The sequence below is a fragment of the Cervus elaphus genome, chromosome 19, assembly GCF_910594005.1.
Source record: "Cervus elaphus chromosome 19, mCerEla1.1, whole genome shotgun sequence".
NCBI lineage: Eukaryota > Metazoa > Chordata > Mammalia > Artiodactyla > Cervidae > Cervus > Cervus elaphus.
This window is the reverse complement of record NC_057833.1, coordinates 5,351,991-5,374,726: the sequence shown is the minus strand read 5'-3', so window position 1 is coordinate 5,374,726 and position 22,736 is coordinate 5,351,991. Positions and strand designations below refer to the sequence as shown.

Below are 22,736 nucleotides of genomic sequence, written 5' to 3'. Positions count from 1 at the left end.
CAATCCTCCAATGTGGGAATAAGTAAGAGAACTAGAAACTGGAAGTTAGTAAAAGACTTAAGATATTAATAGGATGGTTTTGCTGCATTCAGGAAGGGACTACATAATGTATCATCCAAACTGAGACAGGCCAGGGGAACAGGGCAGAGACCACTCCTGGCAAATCAGGACTCAGGGTCACCTCTGTCACATGTAACCTATTTATCTGCTATTTTCCGAAAACTATCTAGGCTTTATTTGATTAAAACAAAATCAGTTCCTAGCACTGTATCTGGCATATAGTAAGTGCTCAATAAATATCTATTGAGGAAATCTAAGATTTAATTTAGTTTATCTGCTGAAGAAGAGATCCAGAGGTAAATTGAGATGTATATCTCAGCATAAATTAGTTTACCAAGCGCCTTCCAAGTGCCCCATGTTTTTGAGTATCATCTTTTGTTTTAAAAACTCACTTTTCGATTCAATTCTTAGCATCTGTCATTCTAATGATTTCTTCTTTCGCTTAATTAGTACCTAGAGAGTAGCTCAACTGCCCTCCCATTCCGCTTACCTGAAACAGTCAGAGGCAGCATTAAGCTCACGTTTTTGTGAGTGTAAAGGGCGGCTCAGGAGGCTGGCTTCTGATGGAGAATTTGGGTCCAGCCAGGTGCCACTCTGTGCTCTGGCTTCAGCTCCCCTGGCTCAGGCACCCGATTTAGGGAGTAGCAAGCAGGTAACTGGGCAATTCTGACAGCTGCATGAACCCATCTCTACCCTGCGACCCAAGGCAAATTCCCACAAGATAAATTTACCTTGTAAATTCCTACAAGGTAAATTCCTACCATGCTTGATTTTAAACACTTTGCTTTAGGTTTGGCTCTGGATAAGAAATAGCAATCCATTTTCTTTTCTAAAATTTCCACTTCCTAAAAACTTTTTAAAAAGCTGTGATGTTCAGTAGTGCCTCTTCTTCCTGGCCTTTATAAGAATAAGTCTCTCTCTCACTGCTTTATTTTTCATTAGACAAGAGAGTGTCTGAGCTCAAACAGACATCGACTGAAAACCTCCTGCATGAAATGAATGGATGCAGTAGGTTTAAAACTTTTGATAAATCATCCTCAAAGACAATTTTCAATCTTCTGGGTCTTCTTCATTAGTTCACTCTCTGAGTCAACTACTGAGAGAATGCGAGGCTCTCTTTCTAAAGGAGAGCTGGTTATGACTCCAATGAGCAGACAGTAAGCATTACAATCAGCAGCACTTCAGGATCAGGAAACTTCTCTCCACGTTGTTCACTAGTAATGATATTTTCAAATTCCTATTTAGTCACTTGCCAATACTATTTAAGGGTTGTGAGGAGAGAGAAGTGTACCTGAAAAACCACAGCCAGATTTTGTGACTCTGGAAATGCTGTTTTGTGTTTCTGAAAATGCTGATTTAGGAATAATAATAAAGGTCACCCAATGAGAACCAGTGGGTAATGTTTCAAACTTCTTGTTTGGAAGGTACTGAGTGATGGTGTCCAAGATGAAACAACAAACGGTGTGGACTAGAAGCTTCGGCATCACATCACACGGGTGTATTCTGATTGCAGACAAAGATACACAGAAAATTCTTTAACTAGAAGAGGTCTTGCTGACCATTGTGCTTGATTCTTTCATAAAGCTTTCACATCAAATATAACTCGTCTGGTGATCAATTAACAGTAACATTAACTACTGGGACAAACAGGTTCATTTTGAAATAAACACTTCAATAATAAACCTCAATAACAATAAACAACTGTTAAAGTGCTCACAAATGATGAATAAACCATATTGATTAGTCGAATATATGCATTCATTAAATTTCTAATATTGGAGACTATTAAAGAAAGATAAGAATAGTGAAAAGGACAGCAAAGATATACACAGACGCTTCCATTTATTTGAGTGAATATGTAGGTTATATATATTCCTTTAACTTTAAATACTTGATGAACAAAATATTTTGTCTATTTTTTAAAAAGTAAAATCAATGCTAAATGCAAATTATATTGTTTAAATTACATTATCATCTGAACAATAATTGCCCTACAGCAAACATAAACTATATGCAAGGTATTTTAAAATTTGATAGTTTAATTCAAGTTTTTAAACAAACAGAAACTTTGCTTGCTCTCTGTACACTACAAACATCAGGAAAAACTGATTAAAAAATTGATTGTTTTCAGAAAAGTCTGCAAACCTTCCTTTGCCTAAAGAACAATTAATGAAATTGCCTACATGGCAGTATTTCATCACCTAAATATGGTCAAAGTTGTATTTGCAGTTCAGGATATTTTCACCAATGTACAGAAAATGTTACCCATTAAATTCATAGTGAAACAAGTTGACTTACATTCACATCTGAGATGTGTGCTCTGTTTTATTCTAACGCTTCTTGAGTTTATGTTGTGGGTTGGCTACCTGATATAGAAACCTATAAGTCATTTAATGCAAAACATGCATTCTTAGCTAGCCCAGGCAAAGCGGTAGAGATGAGGTCTCATGACATGCATGCACAAGACCTATGCTCAAAAGGGAAAAAAAAAAAAAAAAAACTTCTCCATACCGGAAAGAAAACAGAGATGATAGGTTCCATTGAGAATTCAGGAAGAACCAGTGAGTGGGATGTGATGAGTGGGGCAATTTCATGACCACAGTTTTCATTATCTTGCACTGGCCTGTGAGTCAGCATGCCATGCGTTCCTCCAGTAATGATGTGAGTTACCACAGAGAGAAGGAATAGATGGGTCTGAAAGTGGGGCTGAGATGGTGGTGCATGAACTCGCCTGCGTTCCCAAGTCCAGGCCACAAACGTTCACTGGTTTCTGTACCATACACGGCTGCGATGGGAAGCACGAGGCAGTCAAAGGGGACCACTTCCAGAAATAAATTCTGTTGAAGTGGACATGGGCAATGCATTCATGATTTTTGTGTCACGGTCTCAAACGTAAACCAAGTGAGTAACAGTGAAATGAAGGCTGCAATTATTACCAGCTATAGAGGAATAACCTGCTTCTCATTTTGATGTTCAAAGAGTAATGCTATAAACGTTTACTTAATTAAAAAAAAAAGAAAGAAAGACAGAAAGAAAAGAAAGTATGAGGGATGACAGCAGGGGTGTTACCATTATGTTGTCAAAGTCTTCCAGAAGGGAGACAGCAGAGTTACAGAAGTCCTACAGAAAGGGGACAGCGAGAAAACGGCAGACAACACAGATAAGATTCTTCAGCCTGATGATGTGGGCAGCCAAAACACATGAGAATCAGTTCATCTTAAAACAACGTTTCAGGGAGTCAAGACTTAAAACCCCAGGCCCTAAGACAGGTCATGTTCATTCATGTGCCAAACCATCTCGCCACAGGCTGGGGCAGACAGGACAGCAGTCACACAAAGGCGCAGTAGCGCCACCTGGAGGTTAAATGGGCACAGACAGGAAGCAGAGACGCGACCAGACCCACATAACTTCCCAGAACAAAAAGCGTGCTGGGCCCCCCGCGTGAGCCAAAGAGTGCCCGAGACCTTCCCAGCCCAGAATCGGGGCAGAAGAGCTCAGGACATTTGGGTCACACGAAACAGACAAGACATTAAGTGAACAATTCATGTATTATTGGAGGAGGTCATTAGGTTGCTCCATCGCCAGTAAATGCAAATGAAAACACAGCATCACTTTAACCACACATTCAATCAACCAAAATAGACAAAAACTATTTATAGTGCCACGAGTGTTTACATGCTAACAGGGAATCTGATTTATTAATAAAAAGGAAATTCCACGCTGGGGAAAAAAAATTCCTCTTTTTCAATTCAATGATTTCCTTGCTTAATCATTTTTATAAATGGATTCCAAGTGACATTTTGTTTGAGATGTTAAAGTTTTTCTGTTCACTGAGTTTTAGAAATAGCGATGACATAAAAAATTCACAACCTTAATTGAAAAAAAAAAAGCAGTTTACTATAATAGGAACTAAAAATCACAGGAGGAATTTCCCAAGCAAATAATACCTATTCTCTTTTAGGGGTAAGTACATAATTCATTGTATCTATTCATCTGTCTTATATCCAACTTTATCACCTTTGTATGAGTGCTTCACTTTCTCGCCCCTTACCCCTATCTTCTCTCCATTCATAAAAATCAAGCTGTGTACACTATCTTCAGGATCACTATATTTGCACAATCATAATTTCAGAAAATGACATGGGCACCTTCCTCATCATCCAAGTAAATAGAGAAATACCAGCTATGAAGTAATAAGCAGAGCATCCACTTTCCTGGACACAGTTTCCACCCAAGGAACAAAGTGATAGGTGTTAGGACATATTTACTAGCTCAGTGGATTTTGTTCTCATAAGTTCATTTTTGTCACTGAGAGGTATAAAAATCATAGTCTCTGAGTAAATAAAAATCATAGTCTCTGAGTAAATGCATGAAAGATTCTTATCAAAACTCAAGATTTGTTTCAATAAGACTGATCTGCATGCCTTTACCAAATAAGAACCAAATTATTTTGAAATATGTTCAAATTATACAATCTGGTAAATTGTAGAAGGGAAAATTTAAATAGCTAGTAGAATTATAAAACATGCCTAAATTAACAGGTAATCAGAAAGTGCAAATTAAAATGTCATAATACAATACCATTTCACCAGATCTGAGTGAGAAAATTAAAGGTTAATCAAAGTTTCGTGAAGATGTGGAGAAAGTAAAACACTCATTTATAACTGATGGGAATCACCACCACCTTGGAAATTAAATCTCCACTTTGACTTCCACATACATACCCTAAAACTCTGCACAAGCAGCAGAAGTATACAGAAATGTTTACTATAGCGTGGGTAACAGGAACAAAAAACTGGAAATAACTCAAATGGGCTCCATCAATCTGAGAGGCCATGCAACATTCAGGACATTGCAGGGTCACTTCTGCTAAGGCGCTAACAACTCTGGAAGGCTCCGACTCACTCAGTGTTTTCATTAAAACCTTAGAAGCGTGTCAGCTGCCATTATTGCGGGGAGCCCCAGCCCCTTGCTGGCGACCTGGACTCCCTGCAGAGAGCGCTGCGCTGGTGCGGGGGCCTGCTGAATCCCTCTCTCCTCCACACAGTTTCTGGGAGGGTCTCCAAGCCTTCTCTGAGCCTAGCCATGCTCGCTGGCAGGGGCAGACGATGATAAGGCTTTCTGTAAGGCGCTGCACTCTTCAGTTTTCACCCAACACTAACAAGAGAACAAGCAAACCAAGCGCCAACTTCAGGATATCCAAGTAACCATGTGCTACAACTGAGACATCATTTCTGCCTGGCAGAAATCCTCCTCTTTAACGTCATGAATATCCTTGGGACTCATTATTTATAGCCAGCAGTGAATTGCTTTCTTCCAAATCTGCTCAATCAAATTAAGATAAACATAACTTTTGTCTGTCTTTCACTGGACTCTCAAACTCTCTAGCATTATTCCAAAGAACACAAGATGACTGTGTACCCTGAAAAGGAGAAATCAGGATTAGGTGATATCATAAATCAAGGTAGAAAATTAGGTCCTCTTCCTGTGTCAAAGCTTAAAATTCCCTTCAAAACCCCCTTCCCTAGAAGGTTGATCTGGTGGGGGTGGGGAAGGAAGGTATCTCCTATCCAAAGAAAAATATGAGAAATAATAAAAAGGTAACTGGAAAACAATTTTAAGCAGCATTTGGCATTATTATAACCAAAATTCGGGATTTTACAATAGTTCTCATGAGATATGTGGGAAATAAAATACAACAGTGATACCTTTAATAGTGAAACTGGAATCATCGTTTTAAAGTTTGCTATCACAGAATTTAGATGGTGAAAACATAATGCTCCAAGAAGCCAAAATGACTATTAGGAAAACCAAACAATGTTTCTTTCTCTTGGTCTCTTCTACTGGTGTCCACTAAGTACCAGTCATAATGGGACAATGACTCTAATTATGCAAGTAAAGCATTGGATGTACATTTATTTTTAGTCCTTAACATATTTAAGAAAACAAAGATCATTTTTATGGGGCAAGGATTTCCTCTGAAATAATACAACCATAAAATAATACTAACAAAACAGTAACAGAAGTATGGGAGCCAACATTTTCTGAGAACATACTATAACATAGCCACTGTTCTGAGGGCTGTTACACACGCTAAATCATTAGTTTCACAAGAAGCCTATGAAGTAAGTATCACATTAGCTCCATTTTATAGATGAGCCTCTGGAGCAGAAAGATGGCAAAAATTATGATGCTGGGTTCCATTTCAATGAGGGACACTGAGTGAGGAATGGAGGGAGAGCATTTTTACTTTTCTGGATGAAGACTGTAACTGGGAAAAATAAAAACAAGTTTCCTCACCAAAACATCTTCATGCACGTCAATATGCACTGAAGTCATAAGAAAATACACTTGATTATAATAAGTCATTACATCAAATAATTTGATTAACAATACCTAACAATATCCATGCTGTTTTATATTGAGCACCATTTTTTTGGCACTAGTGTTAATATACAACACTATTAATATATTCCTGAGGAAATATAAGATGGTTCATAACAGAAAACTGCATGACCAACTGAAGCTGATATATTCAGCCTCTGAAGCAGAAATCAGTTACTTTATAAAGGGACTCTAGTTTTCCTCATGCACCATCTAAGGCGAGAGATTCCATTACACATCAACTCTCTCCATTAGATGGAAAGAGGCTAGGATGACTCGGCCAGGTCTGAGACATATCTGCAATTCAAGAGCTTGGGCCTTCTCTGCCCCATCTATGTGTTCAAAACAAGCATAGCAGAGGTCACTGTTGGGAAGAGTTTCTGGAAGCACTCAAAGGAAGAGCTACAAGACGAATTTGTGGATAAAAATCACATTGCTAAGGATTAAGGTTGCTAAAGATGCTCCAGAGTTGGAATTCCCTGGTGGTCCAGTGGTTAAGAATCTGCCTGCCAACATATGAGACATGGGTTCGATCCTTGGTCCAGAAAGATCCCACATGTCATGGAGCAACTAAGCCAGCACACCACAGCTACTAAGCCTGCTCCCCCTAAAGCCTGTGCTCTGCAACGAGAGGCCACTGCAGTGAGAGGCCAGTCCGCTGCAACTCGAGAGGAGCCTCTGCTCGCTGCAGCTGGACAAAGCCTGCATGCAGCCACAAAGACTCAGCACAGTCAACATAAATAAGTAAAGATTTGTTTCAGGGCTCCAGAAAGAGCTGCTCAAAACATGAATTCATTCAATAAACGTCTCATAGATTTCTACCCTCTGCTCAGTAAATGAAATGATACGAAGTATTATAAAGACCCAATGCCTGAGCTAAGAAGAAAGGGTCTCCTAGCAAGTGCGGGGTTGGGTGTCATTGTACAACCAGCCGAAGGAGCAGTCACACCCAGGGTTCGGAGGAACAGGTTAGTCTCTAAAAGGATCTGTCACAATACCAAGATCAATTCTGAGAGCTAAGATAATTTGAAATTCTCCATCAAGCTTGTTACATTTAAGAAATGGGATATCTGTAACTAGCCAAAAACTGAGAAAGAAAAAAACATAAGTTTTAAACAGCTAGAGAGAATCACATTTTGGGTATGCATTTAACTTGAGAAAATGTTGCTGCCAAAATCAGAATCGACTTTTCTTACTATGAAGCACAGGGGTCAGCAGTTACTAGAAAACAGCTAACTGCATCAAGAATAAAATATGAAAGCAATGTATCAATATCAACTTATATTCCTTATAATTCTACCTTGAGTTTTTAATTACATGACAATTTGTTTTCTGCCACAATACCATATTTAGCTAGAGTCTATGTATATTAATCCATGATCTACTGGGAGAAAGGGAAGGCGCTAACATTTCCCTCAGAACCTCCTTGATGCAGGCATTCTAGAAATGCTACATACAATCTCATCTGCTCTATGGAGGACCACTCCACCCTGTGTCTGCATCATGTATGCATTCCTCTTCCTTTAAAGAATGCTATTTCTCTTGATTAACCAACAATTACAAGATTGATGAGATAGGGGGAAAAAAATGCCTGCTTCTGTTAAAAAAGAATATAGGAGAGGAGGAGAGGTGACTATTGCACAGGCATGCCTTGGAGATACTGTGGGTTTGGTTTTAGATCACAGCAATAAAGTGAATGCTGCAATAAAGTAGGGCCTCGCATGTGGCGCTGGTGGGAAAAAAACAGCCTGCCAATGCAAGAGACCCAAGAGATGTGGGTTCAATCCCCGGGTTGGGAAGATCCCCTGGATAAAGTGAATCATCTGAATTTTTTGATTTCCCTGTGCATCTAAAGGTTATACTTAAACTATACTATAGGACTTCCCTGGTCGTCCTGTGGTTAAGAATCCACTTGCCAATGCAGGGGACGTGGGTTTGATCCCTGGTCCAGGAAGATACCACATGCCGCAGGGCAGCTAAGCCTGTGAGCCACAACTACTGAAGCCGGCACACTCTCAGGCCCAGGCTCTGCAACAAGAGAAGCTCAAGGACCACAGCTAGAGAGTAGCCCCTGCTTGCCACAGCAAGAGAAAGCCCAGGTGCAGCAACGAAAACCCAGAGCAGTCAAAATTAAATCAATAAAAATTTAAAAAGTAAACCACACCATAAGCTAGTAAGTGAGCAACAGTACTGTGTCTTTTAAAAACTATGCTTTAATTAAGAAACACTTTATTGCTAAAAAACTGTAACCATCTGAGCCTTCAGAGTCATAGAAATAACACAGGTCACTGATCACAGATCACTGATCACTGATCACAGGTCACTGATCACAGATCACCGTGACAAATACAATAATAATGAAGGGTGAAGTATTGCAAGAACTCCAAAAATGTAACAGACATAAAGTGAGCAAATGCTGCTGGAAAAACAGTCCTGAGACTTGCTCGACACAGGGTTGTCAATCTGCACTTACTACAAACCTTCCATTTGCAGTAAGTGCAGTACCTGAGAAGTACAACAAAGCAGAACGCAACGAGACAAGGCATGCCGACAGTCACTGCCGAGCAGTGGAGCTTTTACTACGTGAAGAAATAACTCCCGACTTCTCAAGGGGAAAAAGAAAAGAGAAAAGAAAAAAGGTGTGATAAAATTACTACAAAAGAATCAGGTAACATATTAGCAGTTAATTCCTGTTAGTAGAAGCTGTGCGACCTCAGATGGTATAGAAGAATGCCACGCTAAGTCGCTTCCATTGTGTCAACTCTGTGCGACCCTATGGACCGTAGCCCGCCAGGCCCCTCTGTCCATGTGAGTCTCCAGGCAAGAATACCAGAGTGGGTTGCCATTTCCTTCTCCAGGGGATCTTCCCGACCCAGGGATCGAACCTGTGTCTCTTCAGTCTCCTGCATTGGCAGCTGGATTTTTTTTTTTTTTTACCACTAGCACCACCTGAGAAGCCCATAAAAGAATAGAGTAACAAGTATTTTTGAGTGGTGTGAATAATGGGGTCCTACAGGTACATTTTAGGTCATAAATCTACCTCAAAATATGCAAAGACATTTTTGAATACATGAAGATTTCTCTATTGAATTCCCTTTTAAAAAAATTCTTTTGCTTCAGGGAAAAACTGCTTCTCATGGCTGATACCAGGAAGTGAATTTTTGAGGACAGACGTTTCACCTATAACCAGGCTGGCAAGCTGCTCCCCAGTGTTAAGAACCACTTAGAGAAATTCAAAACTGAACTCACCAGTAACAGTTTGAAAGTTGGCTATTAATAAGTCAAATAACACCTTGTGATAGAAAGGTAGATAAGAAAAAAATAAACATACTTATTAGAAGGTAAATTTTACTTAGGCTTCTATTACTTTAAAAGGGGGCTGAATTTATTCTAGTAGAGTGATTATTCAGCTTCCAGTAAATTTTTTCTCCATGAGCATTGGAAACAGTGGTGTAACTATTTTTGTTCATCCTCAGAAAGAGCTAAAATCCCACTGAGGTTTTGAATGACTCCAAACTTGTTGCTTAGAGAAAAACCAAGGCTTTTTAAATATTTTCATCAAATTCTCATCATTTCTGTGTAAGAAGCAACTTGGGCCCATCTCTCCTAATACCCAGGGAGCATGAACAATCAGATCTCCCTGGGAGGTCGGGGGAAACGAGCATACTGACTGCTGTTTACAGTCGTGTGTGGTTCAAACTAGACTGCTCTCTCCTGTCCTTCTTAAAACAAGGGTTAAAAAAAAAATTTTTTTTTTTAATGGATCTCTGTTAAGACTACACACCTAACCCTACCACTCCCATCCCCTACATCACTAAGCGGACTGTAAGCTGCAAGCCGCACAATGCAGGCACATCTACAAAGTTACTCCAAACACAAAGACTGCTTCTAAAAGCGCTGGCATTCCCTGCTGCTTTGAAAACCTGTGGCTGTTCTTAGAGCAGGACGCACCTGTAGACTGGCTACTGCCTTTGTGGGTCATAAAGCACCTTACTCCTAGGACTGCGGTGAGATCTAAGATAATCAGTCCATGAAAGTGCAATGCTTAAGAGTGTTTTGGAAAACAGTAGTGCTCTCTTGGTGTTAGCAGCTATCATTAGCATCATCAAAGCGCAATTTTCCTAAGAAAACTTGGAAAACACAAAATGAATACAGAAACCAGAAGAAAAAGCCATATTCGCACTTCCTTCTTTTTGCTTTAATGTGTTTGTGCAGATTTGTAGTTTCAGTCTGTACGATGTTTTGTGTGACTTCCACCAATGCTTTGCTAAACAATCACTATTATCCAGAACGTTAAAAAAAAATTAGGAAAAAAATAGAGATTATTTCTATTTTTATAGGGCATAAAAATAGAAATAATACAAATCAGTAATTAAAGATATCCATATCCTGACTGTTACTTGTCTACTCTTTGCCTTCTATAGATTTTAGCCAGAAGTATAAAGCCAGAGTCAGGGCAATGCAGGGCACTGTAGGAGAAAGCCTAAGGAACATCAGTGCTTCGGAGATACGACCTCAAAGTAATACAGCAAATAATGAATGAATCATTTAAGCATAGCTCAGAGGTGCACAGAGTATGCTGATAATTATAACAGGGAGTGAGGGCTCAGATAAGATCATGTCAAGGATAAAAATCTTGCCGCGTTTAAGTGATCAGAAAATGATTAGCTCTTCGTTTTGTTTTCAGGCATACTTTTAACCAACTTAAGTTCTTTTCTGATCAACGATAATGGCAAAATACAAGGAGGGGAGAAGTATGCATAAACCTGTACATGAGAGATATACGTGCACTCACAGAGGTAATCAGGGATGCCCGCGCAGGAGCAGTCAGTCACACGCCCACACCCACTCCTTGCTAGAGGAGCTAATGAAATGCGGAAGACACCGCTGATCTGGACAAACCTGTTGGAAAGGCCGCGTCTGGGCTTGCCTGAGAAGCCGCTGTTGCTGCTGCTGCTGCAGGAGCTTCATCTGGATTAACTGCTGCTGCGACGTGACGGCGTGCAGAGAGGGCGGCTGCATCAGGGCCCCCGAGCGCCGCTGCAGCATGTTGGACAGGGCCTGCTTGGTGTTGGTGGGGACGAAGGAGCCAGCGGGGTCCAGGCGGGAGCCACCTAAACGCAAGCAGAAGGAAGGGCTTTCTGCGCGTGCCGCTGCGACTCTTCCTGATTCGATCAGAACACAGAAATCTCACCTTCTGAGCCTCCTTTTAGTGGCGCGCTGGGAAGCAGAGCGCTGCCCCACCCTCTACGAATCTGAAAGACCAGTTATGCATCGCATACATTCCAGACCATGGGGAGGGCAATGTCCAGTGAACGACACTATCTGAATGACTTCTCAGAGGGCCCACTTTGCTCGGTAAAGTGAAACACCTGAGGTGCAGAATCCTTGGCACAATTTCAGAATCATGCAGGTTTGCATTTATGAGGCCCCCAAGAGCATGTCGTGTTACGCTGCGCTAAGTCGCTTCAGGCCTGGCTGACTCTGTGACCCTGTGGGCTATAGCCCACGAGGCTCCTCTGTCCGAGGGATCCTCCAGGCAAGAACACTGGAGGGAGCTGCCGTGCCCCCCTCCAGGGGACCTTCCCGACTCAGGGACTGAGCCCGCGTCTCTGTCTCCTGCACTGGCAGGCAGGCCCTTTACCACCAGCACCAGCTGGGAAGCCCGGGAACACGTTACTTTCACAAGATGTGGTGCCTTTTGTGATGTATTTTGTCAAGTGTGCTAAGCCAGGCAGAGAGACCCTTTTGATGTTCATGGTATTTAAGATTTTTTAACACAGCAAAGTAAAAATGCCTGTTCTGCGGTAGAGGGGCATGACAATACTCCAAAAACCTGAAATGCTTGGAAACTTCAAATACCATGATTCCAAAGGCAAAACACATCTTTTTTGAAATGCATAACTAAAACAAATAAGAAACATCAATTATAGTGAGGCTAAAAAAAGCAAATGAAAACCTGAACACATTTGCGTACATAATCTGTCAAATGCCTTTAAGAGGGGAAAAAAAATGATGAGATTTGCTGGTTTCAAACAGCTGCCAATCCTCAACTCATCATACAGTTTGTATTCTTTACTGTATGTAAGAAAACTTCTATATAAATACCTTACAAATACTATACCTTTTTTAAAAGCACGTGGTATGATAGAAACAAACATTTTAACACTGATCACTGGAAAAGCCTACATTCTTTCAAAGACTCAGTATCAAAATGAGCAGTAAGGCTTATGAAGTCATTCAACAGCATCTGAAGAACATTTGGAAAAAAGTTAGAGGTCAATTTGAGTTACGTGGCAAGGTAACTTTTGTTGAAGCAAGAACTGAATGTACACTAACACATATAAAGTTAAATGACTCATTTTATGCAGGACATACTTTTTCAAGATTAGACTATGGTCTACTCTCTTTGAATTTTCCTAACTTTCATATAATCTTATACCTCTGAATCACCTAAAGAAATAAGAACAAATATGCTGAACTCTGCTTTATTTTCTTACATAACTTTCTCAACTCTCACCAAATGGTGTTTATTATTCATATATGTTTCCTTATAAACTTTACCATCCTGATGTGTATACAGGAAAAAGAAAGAGATTGCTAAAGATTTGTGTGGGTGTGAGTGTGTGTGTGTGTGTTGTGAAGAGCACCGTTTTGCATTATAAGAACGTGTGAATGGACTTCCCCGTGGTCAGTGGTAAGGAATCCACCTGCCAATGCACAGGACAAGGGTTCAGTCTCCGGTCAGGGAAGATCCCACGTGCGGGGAGGTCCAGGCCCACGCAGCACAGCCAGCGCGCCCATGTGCCACAACCGCCAACGTCTGCGAGCCCTAGAACCACGCTCCACAACAAGAGGGTACCTCCACTCACCAAAACTGGAGAAAGCCCCCATGCAGCAACAAAGACCCAGTGCAATCAAAGTAAATTTTAAAAAATGTATGAGTGGAAGCGGGCTGTACACACTCTTCTTCAACTGCAGAGGATGCATAACTTTATGAAGATCTATTAAATCACAAATGTAAAATCCCCATAATTAACTGCTTTCCTCAAATTTTTTTCTTACACATCATAAAACATTAAGACTTCCCTAATACCTAAAGTCTCCCTACTTATGAACACCTTCTATAGTGTTCTGGGGTGAGGGGAAAGGGTTTGTGCCTATATAAAATAATGAACCTTCAATTTAGAGATGGTCCTTGGGTTTGACTTCAATATCTAAAAAGTTTAAAAATGCTTAAATTCATAAGGACCTTGGAAGTAAGGAGAGAAAGTCAAAAGAGAGGATGAGAATGTATTATTTCCACACTTACTAGTGCCTTGAGAGTTTGCTCTTAAGAGTCCTTTGGTTAGCAAGGAGATCATACCAGTCAATCCTAAAGAAAATCAACCCTGAATATTCATTGGAAGGACTGCTGCTGAAGCTGAAGCTCTAATACTTTGGCTACCTGATGCGAAGAGCCGACTCACTGGAAAAAGACCTCTATGCTGGGAAACATGGAGGGCACACGGAGAACGGGGCAGCAGAGGATGAGATGGTTGGATGGCATCACTGACACAATGGACATGAATCTGAGCAAACTCTGGGAGATGGGCAATGACAGGTAAGTCTGGTGTGCTGCAGTTCATGGGGTCACAAAGAGTCGGACACAACTTAGAGACTGAACAACAGCAAAAGTCTGCTCTTTGTAGTCAACATTCACTCACCCTTCAACCTGCTTTTAAGGCCCTAGCCAGTCTGGATGAAGAACAAGCTGGAATCAAGATTGCAGGGAGAAACATCAATAACCTCAGATACACAGATGACACCACCCTTATGGGAGAAAGCGAAGAAGAACTGAAGAGCCTCTTGATGAAAATGAAAGAGGAGAGTGAAAAACTCAACATTCAAAAATCAAAGATCATGGCATCTGGTCCCATCACTTCATGGCAAATAGATGAGGAAACAATGGAAACAGTGAGAGACTTTATTTTTCGGGGTTCCAAAATCACTGCAGATAGTGACTAAAGCCATGAAATTAAAAGATGCTTGCTCCTTGGAAGAGACGTTATGACCAACCTAGACAGCATATTAAAAGCAGAGACATTACTTTGCCAACAAAGGTCCATCTAGTCAAGGCTATGGTTTTTCCAGTAGTCATGTACGGATGTTGAGAGTTGGACCATAAAGAAAGCTGATGGCTGAAGAATTGATGCTTTTGAACTGTGGTGTTGGAGAAGACTCCTGAGAGTCCCTTGGACTATAAGAAGATCAAACCAGTCCATCCTAAAGGAAATCAGTCCTGAATATTCATTGGAAGGACTGATGCTGAAGCTTAAGCTCCAATACTTTGGCCACCTGATGTGAAGAGCTGACTCACTGGAAAAGACCCTGATGTTGGCAAAGATTGAGGGGAGGAGGGGAAGGGGATGACAGAGGATGAGATGGTTGGATGGCATCACTGACTTAATGGACATGAGTTTGAGCAAGCTCCAGGAGAGGGTTTCTTCCTGAGGCCTCAAAATGTAATATTCAAAATACAATTTAAAGAATCACAATATAACACAGAATGAGGAAAAATATTATATGTTAAGAGTGGCACATTCTAACAAAATGCAGACTGAAATTTCAAGAGAAACTGTTTTGCAGAAACAGCAAACTTTCATTTAGAGAAAAAATTCATTTCTAACTAAGATTTTTTTTTAATTTAGAAAATCTGTATCTAGATATAAAGATTATTTGGGCTTAAATCAAAGCAATACTAACATTTACTGTGATTTAGGAAGGTTTTATTACTGATATCTAAATCTATTTGCTGCACCAAATTTCTGAGATTGTACATGGTATGAACAATTTAAAATTCATAACATGAGGAAACAATAAAAGACACTGAAATACTGTCTAATCTTTTAACATGTTGATAAGGATTATATCTGATAAAAGTAAATGAAATTTTCACAGCATAAAAGTTTTATCAGGTTTTTATGTTACACCTGAGATACTGATCAGTGGCTAATTTCCTTCTAACACTGGATGAAAATTCCAAAAGTGGCACATAAACTAGTCACTGAAACCTTATTTCAGAAGAAGGAAGAAACTGAGTGGAGAGAATTGCAGAAATGTCCCGAGCACCCACTCACTCCCTGAAATATGCAAGGTCTATAAGAGCGAAGAGAACCCCAAGCTATTCCTTCCCCTCTTGGAGTCACCTGATGGTGACTTCGCTCTGCCCTCACTTACCTGGGGTGACGGGCTGGCTCTGAAGGAAGAAGCCGGGCTGCTGGGGCTGACCCATGAGGCTGTAGCCCCACAGGGTGGGCTGCGGGTGGTGCGTCACCTGGGAGGCGACGGGTGAGTAGTTGGGAGGCACTCGGTACATGCCGCTCTGCGGATACTCCTTCAACACAAAGTTAAAGACCAAAGTTACTCCACACAACACACAGGTGATTAATGCAAATTCCTCCTGCTGCTTTCTTTGAGAGAGCTGCTATCCCAGCAGACAAGGTTGTTTTGATAAAGTCGAAGAAGGAGGGCAAGAGTCTCAATATGTTCTCTGCAAAACACCCCTTTAAGTTAAAACTCTTGCTCAACTTAAAATGGACCTGGCTGCAGTGGGGAGATCAAACCAGTCCATCCTGAAGGAAATCCACCCTGAATATCCATTGGTCGGGCTGATGTTGAAGCTGAAGCTCCAACACTTTGGCCACCTGATGCGAAGAGCCAACTCATTGAAAAAGACCCTGATGCTGGGAAAGATTGAAGGAAAGAGGAGGAGGGGACAACAGAGGATGAGATGGTTGGATGGCATCATCGACTCAGTGGACTTGAGTCTGAACAAACTCCAGGAGATAGTGAAGGACAGGGAAGCCTGGCATGCTGCAGTCCATGGAGTCGCAAAGAGCCAGATACAACTGAACTGAACAACAACAGTGGGGGAAGATGGAAAAGGATCTTTTCCGAAATCTGTTTATAAATACTAAAAGTACATTTAAAACACCACTGCTGACCATCACCTAGAGTAGAAAACGCATCTTCAGTTGCTGAGTCTCCCGATAATTTCATCTCAGAAGGCTTCCCTGATACCTTGCACCTGGATGAGAATTAGCCAGAAATGCACAGGATTTTGAAACTAGTCTCCGGCCTAGACAGTGTCTTAGCTCCAGCTTTCAAGAAAGCACGGTAAAGAAGCAGCCTCCCCCACTCCACCCCCCACATCTTGTCCCCTCTGCCCTTTGCCACACCTCCAGCCCAGGGCTTTCTCTTCCTCGGAGCAGGTGCAGAGACTCTAAGGATCACACCTGAATGTTTTCCCCCACTGCTTCTCCTTCTCTAGCCATGAAGGATGAAGGAAAAATAGAAGCTCAGTTCCCTGCAATATATATGACTGAAAAGAGGCAACTTCAGGAGAAGTGTGGGAGAAAAGGACATGACCAGGACTCGCTTGGGGAATGAGATGAGCTTGATGTCTTTTAAAGCATCTGAAAAGAACAGAAATCTATCCATGTGGATAAACAGGTTAAGAGACCCAGACTGGCAGAAGTGGCAGTCTGGATCTTATTAAGCATCTTTTTCAAAATAGAGAGACACATTTGTTGAAAGGCTCCATGAGAAGAGGGCACTGACATTTAAGTCGGGATCCAAAAGGGAGGGTGGTCATTTCTAGAATAATACTAATCACCAAGCTATCAGCTGAGAAAAAATGTCTTGGTTTTGACTTAGGTGGACAATAAGAATAAGTAGTCAGGATGACAGGTCAACAAACTGTGAATATTTCTTCCACTGCACCGTAAGAACTCTTAAATCTTATAGAAAAACATCACAAATCCCTCTGGAGTATTTTTTGGGTGAATTTAAATGATAAGACACTTTGCACATTGATTCTATAAAATTATTTCTAAATTAACATCTCATAGATTTCTGAGGTTTTCAAGAAAAGGTTATTCTAGATAGGGAAGGCTATCAGGGAAACAAGAGCTAAAACTGCTTTAAATTATGTTCACTTTCTCTCTTATAAAATCTAAAAATATGGTAAAGAAGTAGAAATATACAGGAGAGTAAGATGAAATAGTAAACGATGAAACCTCAGAACCATCTTATTAGATATGTTAGATAGGATCCTATCTGAGGAAGACAGTTATTACGTTAGTTTACTACAGATATCAACTGCTCAAAATACAAAAAATATTTTAGACATACCTAATAATAAAAATACATACAAGGATGAGATTTTATTAGGTCAAAAATTTCAAGTGCTAAATTTGAGAAACTGTGAGACAGTGAAGGAGTAAATAAATATTATTCACGGGAAAAGCCTAAAATTAAAGTTATTTAAAAAGTAGAAGAGGCAAAATCAGAAACTATGATCCTGTTATTTGTGAAAAGTTTGCGTGCTGGTCTGTTAATTACACCTGAGCCCTCACGATAACTTCCAAAGAGGCTTACACTGCACTTGGGAACGTTTCTTAGGGACGTAATCCGGGGACTAGTGAGTCTGCGGGATGCTAACACACCCACGGTCTCTCTCTGCTTCCCACACTCACATCAGCCCTGGAGCTGGACTTCGTCTTGCGCTTCCTTCCCTTTGTCTTCTTCTCTTCATCTGTTGCGGTTTTTCCCTGATCTGACAGCTCAGCTGATTTCCTCTCAGGCTCCTGAGAGATGGGAGATGTGGTTTCTTCCTCTTCCTCTTCGGGAGGCAGGGGCAGCGGCTCGAGGTAGTAACTGCGGGGCTTGGGCGTGGGGTGCGTGTGATACAGAAAGAGGTGATGTTGCTCCTCATACTTGATCACCTTCCGGTCCACTCGGACGGTCCCGAACCAGGCCCAGGACAGGGGAGCCGGGTTCTTCTGGCCCTCAAACAAATCCCACGGGGACACCTTCTGCTTCGTGGAGACCTGGAGACCCTGTGGCGAAATAAGGAGCTATGAACACATGCTCAGATCTTTTGCTGATATGGAGGCCAGGCTTGCTTAGGACACAGATTCAGAGACCATTCTGGCTCGAGGGGGCCTTAAAGAACTCCAGCACAGAGCCGTCGGGTTAACTAATGAGTCCAGGCTGATACTAGATCACTGAGGGCAGTGGCTACATTCCAGGCCGGTGAGTCCAGATCTACGGTCTGTTACACCACACGACCCTCTGCTGAGGCTGGGACACCAGACAGCCCAGTAACTTTTACTGTAAATGCCATTTTCTCCATTTAGGTTCTTTTCTTCCCCTAGCCAAAGAAAGAAAGAAAAAAAAACCAAACACTGCAAATTTGACATTACTGTACTAAAAACCTTTGGAATCTATTTACTGTTTTTGAGATAAAACAAAACTTAAGAGTCAAATTACATTCAACATCTAATTGGGCTCAAATTAACTTCCATCCAAACATGTATGGACTCAGTTCAATACAATCATCTTTCATGTACTTAATTAGGCAGTCTCTAAGTAGTTAAGTAATATTATTACGGAATTAACGTGTGCCAACAGGTACAAATAAAGCGCTTCAATTCAAGCTTATCTGCACTGAGCTGAGGAGAGGAAATGTTACTCTCTTTCTGAATCTACAAGTTTCTTATTTTGAACATGAGTTGGGGCTATCCCTTGGGCCTTTCCCTACCACGCCAAGTGGAAAATATTTTTCTCCAAAGTGACCCTGAAGATAACTGCTCAAGTCATCTTGAATAACTTGTGAATGCTCCTGTTCCCAGCCGCACACACTCTTCCATGGGTGGCTTCATCCAAAACCACGGCTCGGTTAACCGCCTGTATTTTGACTGTTTCCTAGTATCTGTCTTGACATTAGAGCTCTTTCCTGGGTGCCAAGACCACGCATCCAAACGGGTTCCAGGTGTGTCGCCAGTGGGAAGGACAGAGGTGCAAGGTCAACCTGCGCCTGACTCTAGAGTCTTCTCCCTCCACAGCTGCGTGGGTATCAGTACAGGGCTCTCTGCTTTACTGAAGAGTTGCATTTTGCCTGTGAGCTACAGTCTCTCAGGCCTTTGCATAAACACTTCCCTTTGCCTGTACCACACTTTGCCTACCTCCTGGCTAACTCTTATTCATCCAAAAATGATGTGTCAGTTTTCCTGAGGATCCTGCTCGGACTACCTATCCCTCATCTGAGTATGATGGATCTTTCTCAGGGTCCTCTAACATTCTGCACCAAGACACACAAATCTCACAACATGGTGTGTGTTAGCCGTTTGGTCGTGGCCGACTCTTTGCGACCCCATGGATGGGACTGTAGCCCACACCAGGCTCCTCTGTCCTTGGAATTCTCCAGATAAGAACACCAGAGTGGGTCTCCATTTCCTTTTCCAGGGGATCTTTCCAACCCAGGGATCGAACCCGCATCTTTTGTGTCTCCTGCATTGGCAGGCAGGTTCTTTTACCACTGTGTCACGTGGGGAGCATGACACAGTAATTGTCTACCTACGTCCCCTTAAGGGTAGGAGCTCTGCCCTTCATCTCTGTTATCCTGGAACCCCACAGCTGTTCAATGATCACTGAAAGCATAACAGACAGTGTTCCTCGTGTTTTGGGCTTCCCAGGTGATGCAGTGGTAGAGAATCCGCAGGCCAGTGCAGAAGATGCAGGAGACTTGGGCTCAATCCCCGGGTTGGGAAGATCTCCTGCAGTAGGAAATGGCCACCCACTCCAGTTTTCTTGCCTAGAATACTCTAGTATTCTTCCACGGAAATCCCATGGACAGAGGAGCCTTGGGCTACAATCCATTGGGTTGCAAAGAGTCAGACATGACTGAGCAACTGAACTCAGTTTTAGAGCTTTAGACTGACTCAAGTTTTAGAGAACCATATTTAATATCTTATATAGATCAAGTGTTCATTAAATGTTGTTCAGCTGCTAAGAAAATAAAGTGCTAACACTTAAAAAAATTTTAAACAGCTTTAAATTTTTAAAGCCATGTAAATTTTAAATTTTAAACTATATGGAGACTTTTATCAATACAAATTTTTTAATCTACCAAACATAGTCCTTTTTTTTCTTTTTTTAAACAAGGTTTTACTTACTTTTCCCTTGATGGGCTTCAAAAATTCACTTAAATTCAGGAAAACATTTAAATGAAGATCTTCAACATCATTATCTGTATGATAATGCCGAAGACTACTGCATTTAAATGACAAGGATATGTTTTAAAAAATCAAGAAACAATAAAATTAAGATATTTCATATGCCCTATAGGAAGACAAGAAAGTATAAGTGTATGTATTTATATACATAAGGAACAAACATTTACTCTTGCCTGTTTTTTATCTATAGAATCAAATCCAGCAATTTTGTTTCCCTTTGTGTCAATCAAGGAGCCCATCGGTTCACAGGTAATGATGTCACATGTCTGTTTCGGCAAAGGTAACAGCTGTCGAACTTTGTCAATACTTTCTGACCGCTTGTCCCCCAGCTCTTTCTAAAAAAGAGAGACAGTGGGAGAGACAGAAGTGAGACAGAAATTGTTAACAAAGGCAAATGTTTACAAGGAGGAAGTTCCCCTATGAAACATTTCCTTTTTATAGCTGGAATGTTCTTTAACCTTCAACAGGGTCTAGGGGGCAGCTCTCACTGACAGTGATGCATATGTTTCATTTCTTCTATTTAAGTAGAAAATAGAACACACATGAAGGCGCCCTTGTTACACAACAAACACCACAGTGCTGAAATGACAAAAACCCAGAGCCGTATTTGCAACCCGAGGACAGGAGCCGCGGCACGGAACACGTTCTCCAATCCACAGTCAGGCCGCAAGGTAACCATTGGCTGTTTTATTAGTAAGGTCATCGGATATATTAATTTTTTTCCTGCATTGTTCATTTGTAGCTTATTTTAAAAACTGTGTTAGGGGCCAGGCAAATGAATTGAATTTAGAAATAGCAATGCAAATGCTTAATATTCAACTGCATGTTGCCAGTGGGAGATGAAGTTTATCCTGAATCTAATGTTGGCATTTTGGTTACATATTTGATAACGGACTTCTACAGTCCCTTAAAAAATCAAATATGTTTTATGAGTTTAATTATTTTAAGAAAAATCTTCAAGCTATATATACTTCTAACTTTGGGGTACTGAGAAGCTGAGGTAAAACTAACAGCAAAATAATCACCTGATATTAAGTTGAATGTGAAAAATAATGTCTGATTTAAGGAGTAATAAAATAACGTGCGCTAAATGACAAATCCAGAAACCACGTGAACTCCTAAGCAGAGGCCACAAACTTACTTTCAGTTTCTTGACTAAGTTCATGTATGCGCGTTTGTTCTCTTCAGATCCCCCTGGGGATGCATTCGACAGGTCAGAGGCCAAGGTCCCATTGATTAAAACACCCAGCATGTCAAGAACTGTTGTGAATAACTCACTAGGAGGAGAAAGAAAAGATAGGCACCTTAAAGCAAAACCAAGGTACTGCTGACTAACTGAGCAATTTTATTTAAGGCATAGAGCTGTTAATGGTAGCCTAAGAGTGTCTGATGTGGAAGAATCTGTGGCCAGGTTACGAACGCCTCCACTACACATCTATGAAACAGAGCCACTGGGAAATGATAAGAACCTACTTGTTAGTATGCATGTCAACGGTTCCGGAAGTGATGATCTGCAGGAGGAGAAGCGCCCAGTCCGTGGTCCACTGGGTGCTCCTCTGCACCGTGTCAAACATTCCTCCCACCTAGCACATAAGGAAATACGATGAGAAAAACCAGCATAGTGTTGCAAAAACCACCACCGCCACTTTACACAAGGCTACGGGTTATCCTGTCTTCTCTGTCAACTAGCTATGTATTTGCCTGTCTTTTTGGTTCCGTTAGCACACGAGCTGGTCACTCAGGGGAAAAAAAGGAGGAGGTATGGAGTGTAGACACGTCATCAACATGAATTAAAATTAGCTCTCTGTTGTTCCTAAAATTTCATGATATTCAGTTTCATTATGTAACTTTCATCCAATTAAATCTGAACAGACACAACCTGCGTGACTCAGTATATACAAATTCTGTGTTGTAGTTACTACTGAATCTAAGCCTGTTGTCATAATTAACACCTGGAAAGAGCCAGTAACACAGAAGTGATGATGAGTGGAAGGCCTGGCCCTTAGGACTGCTTGTTCACGAGTGGGAATTAATATTAAGTATCAGGCAAGCCATCCTTCACAGTAGCTTTTATCTGGTCTTGTGCATTGAGAAAAGGAAGAGTCAAAAGAATCCGCCGGAGAAGGAAATGTTAAATTTCTATAAAGCTCGCCTATGGGATTTCTCTTTATGTTCAATCTGATGGAAAGTTTGATAACATTTTGACTTAAAGAACATTTTAATAGTTTTTAA

At 41.1% G+C, this 22,736-nt stretch overlaps 2 protein-coding genes and 1 long non-coding RNA gene across 8 annotated transcripts in view; 2 read left to right on the top strand and 1 right to left on the bottom strand.

Moving 5' to 3' along the window:
• The window catches only part of MED12L (mediator complex subunit 12L), a 347,579-nt gene that overhangs the window by 20,422 nt on the left and 304,421 nt on the right, over nt 1–22,736 (bottom strand). For all 5 annotated transcript variants that reach the window (XM_043874754.1, XM_043874756.1, XM_043874753.1 and 2 more), the window contains 6 exons: nt 21,978–22,087; nt 21,646–21,781; nt 20,678–20,839; nt 17,964–18,326; nt 15,664–15,820; nt 11,347–11,558 (listed from right to left, as the gene is read on the bottom strand). In XM_043874754.1, coding sequence (XP_043730689.1) covers nt 11,347–11,558; nt 15,664–15,820; nt 17,964–18,326; nt 20,678–20,839; nt 21,646–21,781; nt 21,978–22,087 — 1,140 coding nt within the window. The remainder of the gene's footprint in view (nt 1–11,346; nt 11,559–15,663; nt 15,821–17,963; nt 18,327–20,677; nt 20,840–21,645; nt 21,782–21,977; nt 22,088–22,736) is intronic.
• On the top strand, nt 1,489–14,072 carry LOC122675734. The gene is made up of 3 exons (XR_006335326.1): nt 1,489–1,499; nt 4,803–4,810; nt 13,826–14,072. It is a non-coding gene; the product is annotated as an uncharacterized LOC122675734 (long non-coding RNA).
• Nucleotides 21,043–22,736, top strand: part of P2RY12 (purinergic receptor P2Y12) — a 50,007-nt gene continuing 48,313 nt past the window's right edge. Inside the window, exon 1 of one of the 2 annotated variants that reach the window (XM_043874773.1) lies at nt 21,043–21,175. The gene's annotated coding sequence lies outside the window, so the exon portion shown is untranslated. The remainder of the gene's footprint in view (nt 21,176–22,736) is intronic. The other variant, XM_043874774.1, reaches the window with a different exon arrangement.